General features: G+C 45.3%; 1 protein-coding gene across 7 annotated transcripts in view; it reads left to right on the top strand.

Moving 5' to 3' along the window:
- Positions 1-16,462, top strand: part of RHBDL3 (rhomboid like 3) — a 132,139-nt gene that overhangs the window by 51,539 nt on the left and 64,138 nt on the right. For 3 of the 7 annotated variants that reach the window (XR_012154757.1, XM_073310418.1, XM_073310416.1), the window contains exons 1-2: positions 6,616-6,808; positions 15,056-15,214. Coding sequence is in view for 5 of the 7 variants with exons in the window: in XM_073310418.1 (XP_073166519.1) it covers positions 6,620-6,808; positions 15,056-15,214 (348 nt within the window). In the remaining 2 variants the exon portion in view is untranslated. Of the gene's footprint in view, positions 1-6,614; positions 6,974-12,921; positions 12,954-15,055; positions 15,215-16,462 lie in introns of those variants that run through there. The other 4 variants (XM_073310417.1, XM_073310420.1, XM_073310424.1 and 1 more) reach the window with 4 other exon arrangements.

Genomic DNA, 16,462 nt, shown 5'->3' with positions numbered 1-16,462 from the left:
GTTTCTATCAGGAGCTTCATGGGCAGTTTAGGACCCTGTGACTGAGCAGTGCCTGATGGGAAGTCACTGTATATTGAGCATGCTTCCCAAGCAAATAGTGCTGCTTAATATGAGTCACTGTGGGCTTTGGTACTCACCATGTTACCCAGTGTGGATGGGACCTTGTTGTTACAAACCTGTGAAAAGACAGGTGTTTTTAGAAACTAGGCCTGTTCGTTGCTTTTGTTTTTTCTTTGTTTCATACATTCATTGATTCCAAGGCCAGAAGGGAGCAGTCTGGATAACTCTACATCCAAGTGTTTAACAAGAGGTGGCTGATAAGATTTCTTGACAGTTAATGTTGATTTTCAGTAAGTCTTGGAACACTGGGGAAGTCTCAGAGGACTGAAAATGTCTAACTTAGGTAGTTTCTGTCTGACATCCTCTGGTGTTCCTGTTGAAATGGAAAATGTTTCATCATCATATGACAAGAATACATCATCCGGCATGTTCCCAAATGCAGAACAGAAATATTTACTGAACACCTCTGCCTTGTTATTGACAGTTCTACCATATCTAGCTAGTAATGGACCAAAACTATTATCTCCGTGAAAAGAATTCAGCTGCTATCTTTGGCTTTGTTTATGCTAGAAAAACTAGTATCCATATTCCAGCAATGATTCAGCCAACCAGTGATAGCAACAGGAAGCCCTGTCTTCAAGAGGGAATAGTAAACAAAATGAAAAACCCTCCCCATTAGTGCAGGTTTAACTAACCTGATCATAGGAAGGGATCTGGCTATAGGAGCCTTGTCTACATTAGTTCTCCAACAACTGGTTTTAGCACCACTGTGAATATTTTTGTAAAATTCCCTAGTACGCTATGCTAGCACTTGCAGCTGTGATTGTATCAAAACCCCAGTGCTTACTCTGTGCATATTAGAGTTGTGTACCGGTTGTAAATGCATTCCACCCCAAAGGTGACTGCCCTTCAGCTATAGGTGAAGTGGTTTCCCTGTATCTCCCTCACCTGCCTTACAGGGGTATTGAGAGACCTAGCTAATGTTAATATAAAGCATGTTGAGCTCCTCCGATGAAAAGCTGCTACAGAGGTGCAAAGTATGATTAACATTAGTAGGTCACAGTATTTAGTGTGGCTATCAAATATCTGGTAGTTTTAAGTACCTCTCCAGTGCTCAGGTTTTTTTTTATATTTGACCCATAGCCTGTATATGGGAGAAGTAGGTTTGATTTTAATTAGACTGTGGAACTCATTGCCACACCATGTTGCTAAGGCCGGAAACCTAAAAAGATTTTTAAAAATCCTTCAACATTTATATCCCAAGTTATTCTCTCACGTCTCATATCCCAGCTGAGCGCTCTAGCCACTGGGCTATTGGCTATTTTGGGAGTAAGTGGGGTAGGGGAGGTGGTCTCTCTTTGTTCATGGAAAAACTTCAAAAGTTCTCTGGTTTGTCTCACAATAAATGGGAAAATTTTAGAAATCTTGAACACTTTTGCAGGATGGGAAAACCGTTTCCTGCCCAGCTGTAGATATGGGTTTAGATGGACTTTGGGTCCGATCCAGCCTGCTAATTCCTATCTTCTTACGATTTATGAAATATGCAAGAGGTCCATTAAAGTAGGAGAATGTTGTTCTCTTTCCCTGATTCTCAACATCCCTCTTTTCAATCCAATTCCTGATTGAAAATAATCTCTATATTTTTATGTTACTGTAGCACCTAGAAATCCCCACCCAAATCACGGCCCCATTGTTCTAGCAACACATAGTAGGAGATCGTTCCTGCCCCAGAGAACGTGCATTCTCAGTAGACAAGACCGGCAAAGTGTGGGAGGGGAAATGGAGGTGAAGTGACTGAACCTAAGGTCACACAGCAAATTAGTGGCAGAGCTTGGATTAGAATCCAGGTCTACTGACTGTCTGGTTACCCTAGCCACTGGACCACATCACCTCCCCTTATCACTAGGACCCTTGTTACCTCTGAAGATTGTTACCTGGCAAAATGTGCCACGCACCTGATACTGCAAGATTCAAAATTATGTTTCTATCTCAGAAATAAAATCATTCCTCTGCTTTGGCCCTCGGCCCTTTTTCCATTAGTCTTAATGCACTTACATTAATAATGGAAGGGGAAAAAGCGGATCTGTGGAGGGCTCAGTCTATAAACACATCCTTCAACAGGGTGACTAGCAGCAGCTCATGCCATTCTTGCAGGCTCATTGCTAATATGTCTCGCTTTCTGTCATTTAGGTTTGTCTGTCTCGCTTTAAAAGCTGCATCTCACTTTGCTGGTAATGGGGCAGCCTTTACTTACCCTGGATCCTTTTTGCAGAGCCTCTTCAGCTCCACAGTCATCAGGGCAGTGTGTTGGGTATAATTTTGTCCCATGTGGCTGTAACGCTAAATGAGATGGGGAAATGTGGGATTGCAGGCTGAACCCTTCTGAAATGCTGCTTGCAGTGCTGCCAATAACCTGAGCAGGAGAAAACAAGGATGGTTCTTGTAAGCTGATCATCGTGATTCCAAATGATTAGAAAGGGTGGGCTCAAATTCAGCAAATCTACGGGGTGTCTCTTGACATCACACCCTACTCTCCCTTGCAGCAAGATCCCAACTGGCTGAGGAAGGGGTGGGAAAGGGGCTCAGATTGGAAATGAGCCTGAAGGGCAAAGTTTGGATTCATATCCCTTTTGGTTCCAAAGTTTTGAGGCGTTTGGTTTCAGGGTTCCAATTTGGCATGTTATAATGACGCCCTACACTGCCAAGATCTGATCTGGATCAGTACATCCCTAAAAATCAAGGGGGGTTGAATCCCAGGTTTCACTTCAGCCTATTATAGATTTGGGCCAGCTACAACGTGGACCTGGATCTGAACTTCCACTAAGTGTGGTGCGGGACAGGGATCCAGTTTGGGCCCGTCTCTAATTCAAATCAGTGGGACCTTAGCTCCAAGCCACCCTGGTTTTGATTTTGGACACCTGACTGACTGGGCTTTGTCTGTAAAAGCCCAAATCACCCCCTCTCTCCCTGGGAGAGAAGGCCCAGCTCTGTTTATGTTCTCCCACCATTCTGAACTTGAGGGATTTTTGCCCATTTCTCATACTTTGCAGTTGTAGATCACCTTCCTTTCAAGGACCTGAAAACACTTTACAAACCTAAATGAACTAAGCTTCACAGGTGCCCTGGCAGGGACATAAGTATTACCTCAATTTTACAGATGGGGAAACAGAGGCACAGAGAGGCTGAGTGACTTGCCCAAGGTCCCTCCAGAAATCTGTGGCAGTACGAGGAACGTAACCCAGATCTCTGGGTCCCAGGCCTGAACCTCAATGCCATTTTCCCTCTCCGATTAGCTATCAAGCACTGGGTGGTGGCGTACTATGGAAGAACGTGTGGCTGTGCGTGAACTACATTGTTGCGCTTGTGGACAGTGCTAACAAAAAGCTTTCAAGTGAGGTTTCAGCAGGTGGGAACGTCAAGAGAGCAAAGAAAACAAACAAGAGCAGACGTTGATCTTGTTTTGCCTCCCCCTGCTGGCTGTCTAGACAGTAATCCCTCCGAGCCAAGTTATCATGGCATTGGAGGAAAAGGAATGGGAAAGATTCAACCAACAAGCCCCTGCGGCAACCTCCATGTCCCTTTTGCTTCATGGTGCGTGCAGAGCACCATTTAGCCCTATACTGGGCCATTGCCATGCGCTTCCCAAAATCTGCCCTCTGCCAGGAAAGCAGCGCTGCTATTCAAACAGTTCTCTGCCCAGAAGGCCCTCTGAACTGGGTCACACCAAATGTTCAGCATGGCAGCTTCTCTGCAGCCTTCTGTCAGGAGTTGGAGCGGGCCTGCCCAATGATTTAGTGAGGGGATTACCAGGGCACTTGGATGTTATCTGGCTTTTGAGAGCCGGTTTCTAGCCTTAAGGTTCACCTCAGGGCAAAGCAATCTAAAGCAGACTGAAAGTACACCAGGACAGCACTTAATCACTTGATGTTGTCTGTGTGGTGATGGGTTAAATTCATTATTTACAGTGAGAGAGAATGAGAGAACATCTTAGCGGATACCGCACTAATGCGTCACTGTGTGTATAGTTTTCAAGGACTGGGTTTAGGTGACTCTATTAATTTTGTGTGGAGTGGATTGGGTGTGTGTGTGGAGTTATCTCACAGCAAATTTTGCAACATCCCACCTTCCTCCCTCCTGGACCAGCTTAATCTCCATATGCCATTGTCCTCCCGCTGTCAGAAGTGAGAGCAGTTTCTCTAGGCCCTTGGGAAGATAGTTGCGGGCAAAGTTTTGTTACAACAGCTTCTGCTTTTGCTCTCGCCTTTGGTTTATTAGATGGGATTTGATCTGCTGCCTGATCAGTCCTTTAATCTTTATCAAAGCAGCTAATGCTGCATATTTTACCACTGTGTGCGAGATAATAAAATACTGTGTGAGCTCAAGCGGAGTAGCAGCATGAATTTTGGAGGCTGGTGAAAGCTAGGGATGTCAACGTAGTGGGACCTACAGCTATTTTGGGAAGCGTTTCTTTGCCTGTCTCATAAATTTCCTAAAGAGGGATTGCTTATGTGAAATCAGTGCTCTAATGGCATAAGTGTACCTGTCTGCCTAGCTACTTCTCATTGCTGCAGGATCTGGGCGCTTCACAAAAGCTCTTGCGTATATCTGCACTGGGGCTGAAGTTGTTACTTCCAGCTCGGGTGGACATACCCACACTAGCTCTGATTGAGCTACGGTACTAAAAATAGCAGTGTAGCTGTGGTGGTGCAGTGGGCTAACTGACCCCACTACAATCCTGTCTGAGAGCATAGCCCATTCTACGGCTGGCGCTACAGAAGCCATGCTTCTGGTTTTAGTGAGCTAGCTTGATCAGAGCTAGTGCAGGTATGTCTGCCCGAGCTGGAAATTACACCTCCAGCAGAAACCTACCCTTCGTCAGCAAGTGCTGTTTAATAGCATTGGCCTGAGCCATGAAGCTTGGGTGAGGATCCGAGTTTCCTTAGTTTCAGTGGTGATTGGATCCAGGATTTTGGTTCCGATTCTACTCCATAATGGAAGAGCACAAGTGGGCAGGTTACAGCGCAGATGCTATGGGTATGTGGCATACAGGAGCCATAGAATGGCACGTGCTCTGGAATAACCACTGGAACGGGTGGATTTTAAGGAGTGTGGGAGGCTGTTCCAGGAACAGGGAGGGGTGTGATAGGAAGAGGAATAAATTGGCCCTTGGGTTAAAGAGACAAAGGAGAGCTGTCAGGAGTGGGCTGAAGAGGATGAGGAGAAAGAGACAGAAGGAAAAGCATCAAAAGCACATGGAGGAAATGGGGAAGCCAGGGCGGAGAGTCAGATGGAGGGAAATGCAACTGGAGCACCAGGAGAGGAAGAGGCACATGAAGTGTGTGTGGGTTTCTTGTTCTTGACGAGGTTTGCTTCCCTTAGCAGTGAGGGGGAACTATGCAGACAGGACCTGCCCTGCACAGGGATTTCCGTGAGACAAGAGTGGGTCAGGGCTGGGATAAGAAGAAGGCATCACCATTTTATTTAAGGATTTGCATATGTACCTTTCATCCAGTGATCCCAAAATACTCTACAAACACACAGGCCACGATTCTCATGTTTGCTAAGGCCCCTTTACCCTGATCCATCAGCTTAAGGTTCAAAGAATGGGTGTAAATCACCTTAGCCAGAAGGGGATTCAAATGTGACATACTCCCACTTTTAAGGCCTCTTTCCACTGCCAGGGAAAATATACAGGGGCCGTGATATAAATGAGAATCAGACCCCCCCCTATAAATTAGCCCCACGCCCTTGAAAGATAAGAATGGATTGTCATTTCCATTTTACTGTTGGGGGAAACTGAGGCACAAATTTTTTTAAGTGACTTCTTCCAAGTTAACAGCGGATTTGGGACTAGAGTCAGGAGTCCTGGTTGCAAGGACTATAGTCTCCCCAGAAATGAGGGTGTCCCTCAGGGTTGATCTCCTCTCTCCATGCTGAGATAATGTCACCATAACTGGGGAAACCACAGGATGCAGTAAATTCTGTGTGCCTAAGATAGATCTGTCACCCCAAAGCCAGAAAGGGATTTCCTGCTCAAGCTCCTTTCGGTCTATGACTCCCACGACTGCTCTGGTCCATGATAAGTATTTGCCATTGGCTGCTGAGCCATCCATCAACCTCATTCAAATGAGATCCTTGGAGTTGGGAAAGGAGCAGCAGCCTGGGCTGTGTTAATGTCTGCAATTTCCCAAGATATCAGTGCATTGTTTAACAGCAGCACGTCTCTGACCCCCCACCCTATTTGTGCACTCAGTCGTGGCTGATGTGCCTTTAATTAAAGAGGCAGAACAGTCTGAGGTTTAATTTAACACCCTCCCCGCCCCCCACCCGCCACCACCACCTTTAAAACAAAGTTTCCAGCTGCTTCCTTTTCCAAGCAGTCTTGCTGCTTAACTTTATGACGAGTTCATAATAATAATCATAATTAATAAGAGAGCTTGCAGTGGGTGGGAAAGACATGTGCCTCAAGTCTGGTGGTTGTTATGGTCATTAACATATTTACATTTTTGCTTAAGAGCCTGGTGGGGGATCAAGGGAATTAAGGGTAATTGTCTTTGAGATGCAGAGGAAACCTTGCATGAAATTGTCGTTAGTGCCCCATTGTGCCAAGTGGGCGTCCAGCCTTCCACACGCCTCAGCTCCAACAGTTATGTTTGTTCGCTTACATACAAGCAGAGGGAGAAGTAACACGGCTGAGCCTAAAACGGGAAGCCACTGCCCTGAGTTGGATGACCGGAGTGTTTGTCTGGTGAGTGGCTCCCAGTTGAGGTTAGGAAGTCGGGGGCTGTGTGGATCTGATGTCTGCCCTGACTTGCCATCTTGATGGAACTGGATATGCCAGTTCTGTCTTGGGGGATGAGTTTCCAGGAATAAATTAACCATGGATAAATATTTGAAGCATCTTCTAGTTAAGGTCAGTTTCTTTTAACAGCTAGTTGATTTGGGGTAGGGTAGAGGGGGAAAGAGGGCATTTAAACTGTGCAGTTATATGTTATGTGATGGGAAATGTGAAGAAGCCACTAAATTCTCTGATATTTGTAGCTAGCTGCTGTTTTGGAATAAGGGTTGAAGAGTTTGATTTATTTGTGTGTGGATTGGTGGTTGGGGGTTCTGTTAAGATCAAATGGTCTAGATCTTGTAATAGACAAGCAAACCCAGAAAAATAAATATAAAAACCTACAGCATCCATGATAGAGCTGGGGTTTCAGGCAAAGCATTTCAGAGATGGATACTCCAAACTGGGTCAGTCCCATTGTAAAGAGAGAGGCCATTTGTAAATATTCAGACTAGGGGAGTTTACAATTCAAATCTCAGTTTTCAAAATTGTTCAGATCCAAGGTTTTGATTCAAACCCATTTCTAATCAGTATCAATGAATGAATGCAAACTACGTGAAATGCAACAACAGGCTGGCTGTACTGTGAGAATAGAGTTTGTTCCAGTTATAATATGCTTGGGATGCTGCAGGAAGTACCAGCTACCTGCTGCTGATCCTTTCATTTGGATCATCATTGGGAAGAGCACAGCAGCAGAGTGGCATGAAGAGCGAAAGGTGTGTGTGTGTGTGTAATAGTTAGGTCTTCTCTGACTGGAGAGTCTTCAAACATTGCCAGCATGGACTTCAGATGTCTGGGAAGTCACTTAGATACAAATTGCTATCAGCCTGAGTGACCAGATCAGTTTTGACTCTAATGCTGATATCACAGTATAGCTAGAATTGTTTGTGCAGTGCTTTGAAGCTATGAAGGGCCTTATAACTGCTGGTTATTCTTATGAATGTTTTGCCATGCTTCAGCATATAACAAGTGTCAGTTAAAGCTATTTGTGATCTTTATAGCTCTTATTGCTTACAGGAAGATGTAATTCATGCCCGTTAAAGAAATGTATGCACTTCAAATTGCTGTGGATAAGCTTTCCTACCCACAAGCTACTTTCCAAAAGTCAAACAGTGAGCTAATAACATAGCTGGGGGTGGAGTCCAGGGGGTCTGACTCTTCCCACTGCTTTAACCACTAGACATATGGACCTCAAGTAGTGAGACGTTTAAACCTACGAGGTGCGACTGTATCATCCCTGAGCAGGATAAGTCCTTTCACTTAAATTTGAGACTCTAGTTAAACAATACAGTGAAGTAAAATGACTGTGTTGGATCAAATATTGTCAGTTAATCAGCATAAATACAGCAGTGTAGCTGGGATCACGAGTGTTGGAGATGGCTTGATTAGATGACTGAGTTTGTCTGCCTCTGATAAGGCAGCATAAGTTCTCCTTGATAAAGGTTATATCTGCTATTATGCTAATGATGCGCTCTTTGGATGTATGGTTTTGACAACGCCATTTTATTCTGGTGTTGGGCAGTGCAAAATTAGACTATCCTTTGAGTTACAGACAGGGCCCACAGGCAGCAAAAATAGACTTGAACTGAGACGTCTAAGGGCTTGTCTATGTGACCATTTAGTTCACGACAAGCTGGGGTGTGAATCTATCCTGCAGCAGCCTGCCATGAAGTAACTGTCCATGTGCCGTCTGCTAACGCACCTTTAACAATTTGTTAATGTGTGGCTTGACTGAGTCCTTTTTCAAAGAGGACTTGGATCAAAGCACGTTGACAGTTCGTTAATGTGCGTCAGCAAGGTGCACATGGACAGTTAGTTCACAGCAGGCTAGTGCAGGGTAGAGTCATTCTCCAGTTTGCCATGAACTAGATGGTTGTGTAGGCAAGCCCTGAGTCTGGCTATGGTATTAGGATCCAATCTTTCAGCTCTCATCTCATTGCAAAGGGGGCTAGATGCAGCATTAGGATCTGAACTTCTCCAAAGCTTGAGATGTTGGGATCAAGGGGGTTAATTTTGCCCTTTCTTTATTCGGAACTGGTGGAGAAATCAACCTTTGGGATTGGGTGCCAGTTGTCGAAGGCACGGCACATCACAGGGCTCATTGCAAAGACATAACTTGACGCATGGAGGAAAACATACAGCATTGACTTTCTGCAGATCATTTCTTTTGTTTGTTTCCAATCGTTCGCCCCCACTGACAGCTCCTGCACTGAGGCAGCTCCTCCATCTCAGTTCGAACGCATGCAGCAGCCCCCTCCGCTCTGCTGTTAACCCCCTGTTCCCTCCCCCTTTTTGGACAACTGCATCAAAACAAAACAAAAAAAAATAAGAGGCTTTTCAGAAGACCCTGGTAGCAACTGTGGAGGCTGTGAACCTCAATCCAGAGAGATTGTTGCAAGGGAAGCCGTAGCATGACTCTATTCAAGAGAACTCGCGTGAGCAGGTTGGCAGCTGACCGCTGAAGTTGTGCGGCAGAAGCCCTCTGATTAGGGGCTCAGCTGGCTCAGTGAGCGATCTGAAGCCATATGCACAGATGACCTCTTCGAAACACTTGGCCTTGCGCTGAGGTCAGGTTTGTACTGTGGATTCTTCAGCCACTGCGCTCGATGGAGAGCGCGGTGCCAGATTTAGCTGCTGGCATGCTGTTCCCCTGCCACCTGGGCCGCTTGCCAAGCCAGCCTTTCTTTTGCTGTGTCCAAACCAAGCCAGCTAAAAGGTGCAGGCATTCAAGCTTTTGTTCACTGCTAGGAAAGAGAGAAGGTTGTTGAAATCATGTTGCTTTCAGTGAACTCCCTTTCATGTCCAAAATGTTTCCATGGAAATATACCTTCTGCACTGAAATGCTCCTGTCCCGCCCCCCTTTTCCTTCCAACTTTGAATCCAGCCAACAAGCTTGATATCATTATCTACCAAGAGAGGCAATGGGATACAGGCTCTTCTGAGTCAAGTTGGAAAATCAAAGGCAAATCTCCCAGCAACTGAGAGCTGGTTGAGACTAGACAAAATTGAAGTTACAGCAAATTGGTTTCGCCGTTTGGATCTGTTTAGTTTTCATGTTTAAAAAGAAATGGGTTCGATCTGATGTCAGTTTTGGCTTTCTAATTTGCTACATATCGCATTTCGGCGGATGTTGCATCCAGATGAGGACACAAGCTGGCAGCACTTTGGCCAGGAGTTGCCTCGGGTTTTGCGTTAGGATGGAACCCAGCTGTAGTGGCCATGTGTTCAAACTGGTGTTCAAACTTCCTTGCACAGGTGACGTTGTCGGGTTCCAGGCCAGCTGAGGATCACAAAACCCATTGTCCCTAACTGGTGCTGATTGGCATCTTTGTTGGCTGCCAGAGAGGGCAAGGATGGAAGGGCCTTGGAGAACGGACTATGTTGTCAGCACTGGTGTGGCTAGGTCACAGATAAGGCATTTTGGAAGGGGGAAGACACGCAAGGGAAGCTTTGTGGTGTTGCATACTCCATCTGTTCTGTGGATCAATAAGGGGCTTTAGTCTTCAGGGCTCTCAATCCAGCAGCTTTCACCAGCACCAAAGAAAGAGAGGAGATATAACATCTTTATGGATTCAGAACTACAAAGCCTATATCACATTTCATGACTGGATTAAGAGAGATGTAGCAATTAGAACGGGAAAAGATCTCTTGCGTCATCTGTAGTAGTCCATTCCATCACCAGTGCAGGCCTGTTCCATACAGTGTGTTTATAAAAAAAAAAAATATATATATATACAGCATTCTTTATAACAATTAAAAACAAACAAACAAAAAAAACCTCTGTGCGTCTCTCCTCAATGCCTGGGGATACTGCTGTAGATCAATGAACTCAAGTGACACCAAGTAATTCGGTGAATTATAATCTTTGACGGAAATCCAATACATCCTGCAGATACTGAGTTAAAGTTAACAGATTGTCACCAGTGGAAGACCAGATTTCTCTGTACTCTGCTGAGAAGCAACAGCGTTCTTGATAAAAGTGGGGGGAGTTAATACGGAATTTAATGTGGGAATCTCTTTCTACTGAGTGTTTCAGAGGATACATTGAAATAGCAAGTGTCTGCCTTGTCATTTTTGGTTTAATATGTTGATTATCTCCGCAGTTCACACTCCCAAGAACCTGCTTGTAATCCATTTAGAAATAAAAGTCTCTGCAGCAACAAAAACACTTATCTGATTTGGAAGCAGCCATAAAACCGCTTTGCTTTTCAGTTTTCAGCACTGTGCCTGAGGAAGAGTCGATATTATTCCTGCTTTGCAAAGGTGTTAATAAATACAGATGTAAAACCATGCTTTGGATAGCATTTCTCATTCAGGCTGCATCCGCCATGTACTTAAAACTTCAGTCACAAAGTTTTAAATTAAAATAAATAGGAGAGGGAGAGAGAAATTAAGATGCATCAGGAAGGGAGAAGAGGGCTGATTTCAGCTGAGGTTTGAAATGAGATGGACAGCTGATAAGATGGAAAGATGCGGGAAAGAAGCTCCAGATAACAGGAGAAGGGGAATGCTCTAGCATCTCTGGGGTGAGCTGCAGAAACCAGGCCGGTGTGAATGGAATGTAGGGAACAGGTAAGGAGATAAATAGACTCTACGATGTCCAAAAATAAGCAACTTTTCAATTAACAAGTCCAGAGGTATCATTCCGTCTCGTTCAGAATGCCTGAGTGTATCATTTACTCCAGAAGACACTTCTGGCTCCATGTGACTGAAAACTAAAGACAGACCTGAGCTGAGGAACTCTGACATACAAACTTCCCACCTTGCTAAAGAGTTCAGCTTCCTTGTTCTAGCTCAGGCTGTTCTTCTGAAAATGACCATCTGACCACAAGGTGTCTCTTCATTCTCAGGCCTTTTAATCATTGTCTGGAAGCCCCAAAATCAGACATGGCCTTCCAAGAGCAGGCGAAGAGGGGATAATCAAGCGCACAAGCATTGCAGTTGGCCAGCTGGAATGGTGATGCTCAGTAAAGTTACTTGCAGTTGCTCAAGGATCAGTCGGTCGTGTGAAACTTATCACAACTTCTCTGGTTTGGAGTCCTGTTATGAACCAGAAATTTAGGCTGGATTCACCATACAGTTCAAAGAGGTTCATGGTTAAAGTATTGGGCAGATCTTAAGTTATGTTCCCATTGGATAACTTCAGAACCGGGCCTGCACTTTACACTTGGTCTCTTCCTCTCTAATGGGTCAAAGCAAACCATAGATCCAAACACCATATCCAAAGCTCATATCCAAACTTGGTGGCTTGGGCCCATGCCTAGTTTTGACCTCAAACCAGGTAGCAGTTGGTGCTTTGAGTTGTGTTTCATGTAGAGTTTTTATATTGGTTTAAAGCAACACAATTCAAAGCAAAATTTGGTTGGAGGTTTGAGAGCCCGCACAAGCACAGAGCAAATTAAAACTGTTCCTTCCTTCAAACCCAAACTACCATGCTTGCCAAAGTCTGTCAATGATCCTTTGTCTGTCCTGACGGATATGGATCTGTGTGATTTTAAACTGAGAATCATCTTTCTTTAAAATGACTTGACTTTGCCTCCATTTTGCCAAAGACCATTCTTTGTAAAGGGGGAAAATAGCCTTTAGCAAGGAAACCACAAGATGGTGAATGGGCTTGCGGGAGGGGGCACAAGGGGTTGGTTATGTTTTTTGTTTATCTACCAGGTTTGAAGTTTGGGAAGGCTGCAGTGACAGTCTGTCACATTCTCAAAAGGACTCTGGAGGACTCTCCTGTCCTCTCGGGATATTTTCCATCCAGCATTCTCACTATTGCAATGAGCCAGCCAGTATGTCCATGCTGCTGTATGTGTATGCGTGACCGCCATCTACTGGACAGAGTCAGAACCACTCAACTGTGTCAGAGTTGTCCTGCTAACAGACAAAGGAGATTCTCCTTCGGCGGTTATAGAAGAGTCCTGTACTTTTTGGAATAGGAGTATCTGAGTTCTGTCCCTGCTGTTGCTGTAAAGCTACAGATGACCGCGGTGTGCATCCTGGTAATAACTGAGAAGACTTAGGCAGCCAAAGATTTGTTACACTGTTATCTAGCGATTTGCCCGTAAGTTTTGTTAATGACATTGTAAATCTTAACATTTGCAATGCTTCCTGTCCCATCTCCTCAGGATAAGTGATTGGCTTAAGGCAGACCATGTGAGCTCAGAGCTGTACTAATGAATGAACTGAGACAGAACTGAGACAGATAATCTCTCTCTGTAGAGTCACTTGGAAACACTATTTTTTTTCAAAGCTTTTTTTAGGCCAGAGGGGACCTTTATGCTCACCTAGTCTGACCTCCTGTATAACACAGGGCATAAAACCTCACCCCCATTATTTTTTGTAGCAAGCCCCTAACTTTCTGTTGAGCTAGTCAGAAGTTTTCAAACTTCACTGCACCATGACCCACTGCTGACAACAAAAATTACTACACGACCCCAGAAGGGGGGACTGAAGCCTGAGCCTGCCTAAATCCTGCCACCCAAGGCTGAAGCACTCGGGCATCAGCTTCAGCCCAGGGCAGTGGGGCTCGCCCATCAGCTTTGGGCCTGGGGCGTTGGCTTCAGCCCTGGGCTCCAACAAGTCTAATGCCAGCCTGGGTGACCCCAGTTTGAGTACGGCTGAGCTAGATCATAACTTTTAGAAAGACATCCAGACTTGATTTAAGATGTTCAGGTGATGGACAACATCCCACAGTCTTAGGTATCCTGTTCCAATGGTTGATTGCCCTCATTGTTAAAAAACGTGTCTCCTCTTTGTAGTTTCAATTTGTCTAGTTTCAGTTTCCAGCCATTGGATCGTGTTATGCCTTCGTCTGTTAGATTAAAGAGACCTCTGCTCACAAATCTTCTGATGTAGCTGCCGATAGACTGTGATCAAGTCACCTCTTAACTTTTTCTTGGAGAGATTAGATTGAATTTCTTACTTTTCTCAGCATAAGGCAGATTTTCCACCCCTTGAATCATTTTTGTTCTCTGCTCATCCAGATCTGTTGTTGTGGATGGTTTTCAGTGGCTACTCTGTTCCACTCCCAGCGAAGTGCCCGCGTTTCACGGGTGGGTTATGTGGGTAATATTTTTCAAGCAGTGCAAGATTCTTTAGGGTGGAAAGTGCTTGACAAGAAATGCAAGTTGTGTTGTTTCTTTGCGCAGTATTTGACAGGATAAGGAATCTGAAAATCTACATAAGTTATCTGGCTGCTGGCCTGACAGGAGCAAGTGTTGACACTTAGTTTTAACTTTACAAATAAAAGCATGAACAGAAATGACCACTCAGTTAAATGCATCTACTGGGCAAACAAAGCAGTACCTGCTGAAACTCTGTGTGTTGTGTTTACTTTGAAACGCAGACTCCAAGAGAGAGCTATGAATCTGTAGGACGAGGCAAGGGCTGTAGGTAAAAGAAGTTTGAATGAAGAGGCTGATGGGAATATGAATTGGGCACATCTGCTCACTGAACAAGATCAGGATGAGAAGGGGGTGGTTGTACTTGAATACAAGAGTTCATTCAGGGAGGTTCCTTTGTCCTCCTAACCCTATTTGCCTCACAGTTGGGATTTGGAATTAACTTTAGAAAGCAGATGTTAGCAGCCCTGCAGGTATTAGAATTTTTGGGTTATGTCTCTGATTGCTGGGAGCTTGGCTTGGTCTCCACTTGCAAGGGCGGTGCCCCTCTTCATTTCTAACTAGTCGAGTTCTCACGTGTTCTGACCACTGATGTGGTGATCATGCCAACCAAAGACCTAAGGCTGTTCCCTAAGGAAATGGAAGGGTTTTCTTTCCTGCCCACTGATTTGGTCTCCTCATGCTCTCCCCTTCATGTTTACCTGGAACATCCTTCCTTGTCTCAGGCAGACATAGATTTTTTGCATTCTCCAGCCCAGAGGCTACATCCAAGACAGTGTCCCTACAGCTAGTATAACTGGTTGTCTGGTACTGATTGGATGATGGTAGAAGAATTCTCTCTATCCCTTGGAGCATAGACCTCTTCAGCTCATAATGCTACCAGCAAAAGCGATAAAACTGATGGCTTGCATGGCAACACGTCACTCAGCAGCAATGCTGCTGCCATCCCTGCTGGGCCTGCAGCTGAACCCTTAGGAGGTCAGCATTGTAGGTGCTGTGTAATGCTGAGGAAATAATTCTTGCTTTGTTTTCTCCCTCTTAGTTTGACCCCGAGAGCACTGGCTACATCAGCCCTGAGAAATTCCAAAACCTCCTCCAGAGACACGGCTCGGAGCTGGACCCACACAAACTGGAGGTTCTCTTGGCCTTGGCAGACAATAATTCAGATGGGAAGATCTGTTACCAGGACTTCGTCAACCTGGTAAGTGAGCCACCAGGAGGAGCAAATCTCAGTCTTACATGCTGGGTTTGCTTCTGATGTAAAATGTTAAGCAAAGAGGAGCAGCTGTTCTGTTCCGAGCAAAGATTTGCTGGATCCCCCCACAAACTCTGGGTGGAGTTTTCAAAAGAGCTCAGTGGTAGCCAAGCTCTGAAGTTGATGGTAAAGCTCCCATCAACTTTAATGGAAACAAAATTAGGCCAGTGCTGGGCGCTTCTGAAAATCCCCTGCTGTGTGTGTTTTAAAGGAGTTAGAAGGTGCCACCCCTGGGACGTTCCTTCCCCTCCATCTGCACTTTTAGCTTCCAGGCATTCGGGAGGATGGCAGCCTGCCAGGAGTTCCACGCTTTCAGGGGAAGCACTGAGAAGCCAGCAACTCTCAGCGTTTACTTAGGTGAGACAGTTGACCAGGCTGCTTGGGTTCTGATGACCCAGGCTTCAGGGCTGCATGTTTGCAACAAACTCATGTGGGACTGATTTCCAGACTCGAAACTGCCAGTCGAGGCTGCTCATGGTGATCTGTTGTGCAGGATGGCAAATAATTAATGAAAAAATGGTTCTGTTGGACTTTAGATTCCCCCAGCCCTGGGATTTCCTTCCTCCGCCTAGGCGTCTCTGAGCGGAAATCATGATTGTCCAAACTGAGGGCTGTTGTCAGCCATACCCTATGGGCCCTTAAAACTGACTGTGTGGTTCCATTCCCACTGCAGAGGGGCCTGAAACATGGGTAACATTTTCAAAAGTGACCTAAGGTGTGTCTGCCACTGAGCTGTGATTGGAGCATGGGTAAGTTTACCTGCGCGGGTAACAATAGCATCATAGACATGGCAGCCTGAGCTTCAGCGTGGGCTGGCAACCTGACTAGAACTTCTGGGGAGCCTGGGGATGTACTCAGGTTGCTAGCCTATGCTGAAGCCTGAGCTGCAATGTCTTCGTTACTTCTGTTACCTAATGGAAGCTAGCCCACATATGCCTACCCACACTACAATATACCTTTGCTTGCTATGTAGACCTACCCCGTGGCACTTGGGACCTTGCCTTCCATTGACTTTCAATGAGACCTAGATGCCTAGGCATCTATGTCATTTTTGAAAATAGGATTTAGGTTCCTACGTCATTTAAAAATGTTACCCTTTATTTCTGTCTCGCTTGCTGGCTTCTGGCTATGGGATCCGTTTGTGACCAGGATCACACAGGCAGTGCTAGAAATAGTCTTGTGCTCCATAAACAG

Source organism: Lepidochelys kempii, chromosome 14 (genome assembly GCF_965140265.1).
Source record: "Lepidochelys kempii isolate rLepKem1 chromosome 14, rLepKem1.hap2, whole genome shotgun sequence".
In the NCBI taxonomy this organism is placed as follows: domain Eukaryota; kingdom Metazoa; phylum Chordata; order Testudines; family Cheloniidae; genus Lepidochelys; species Lepidochelys kempii.
The sequence above is the reverse complement of the archived record's forward strand: the minus strand, read 5'-3'. Positions and strand labels throughout refer to the sequence as shown.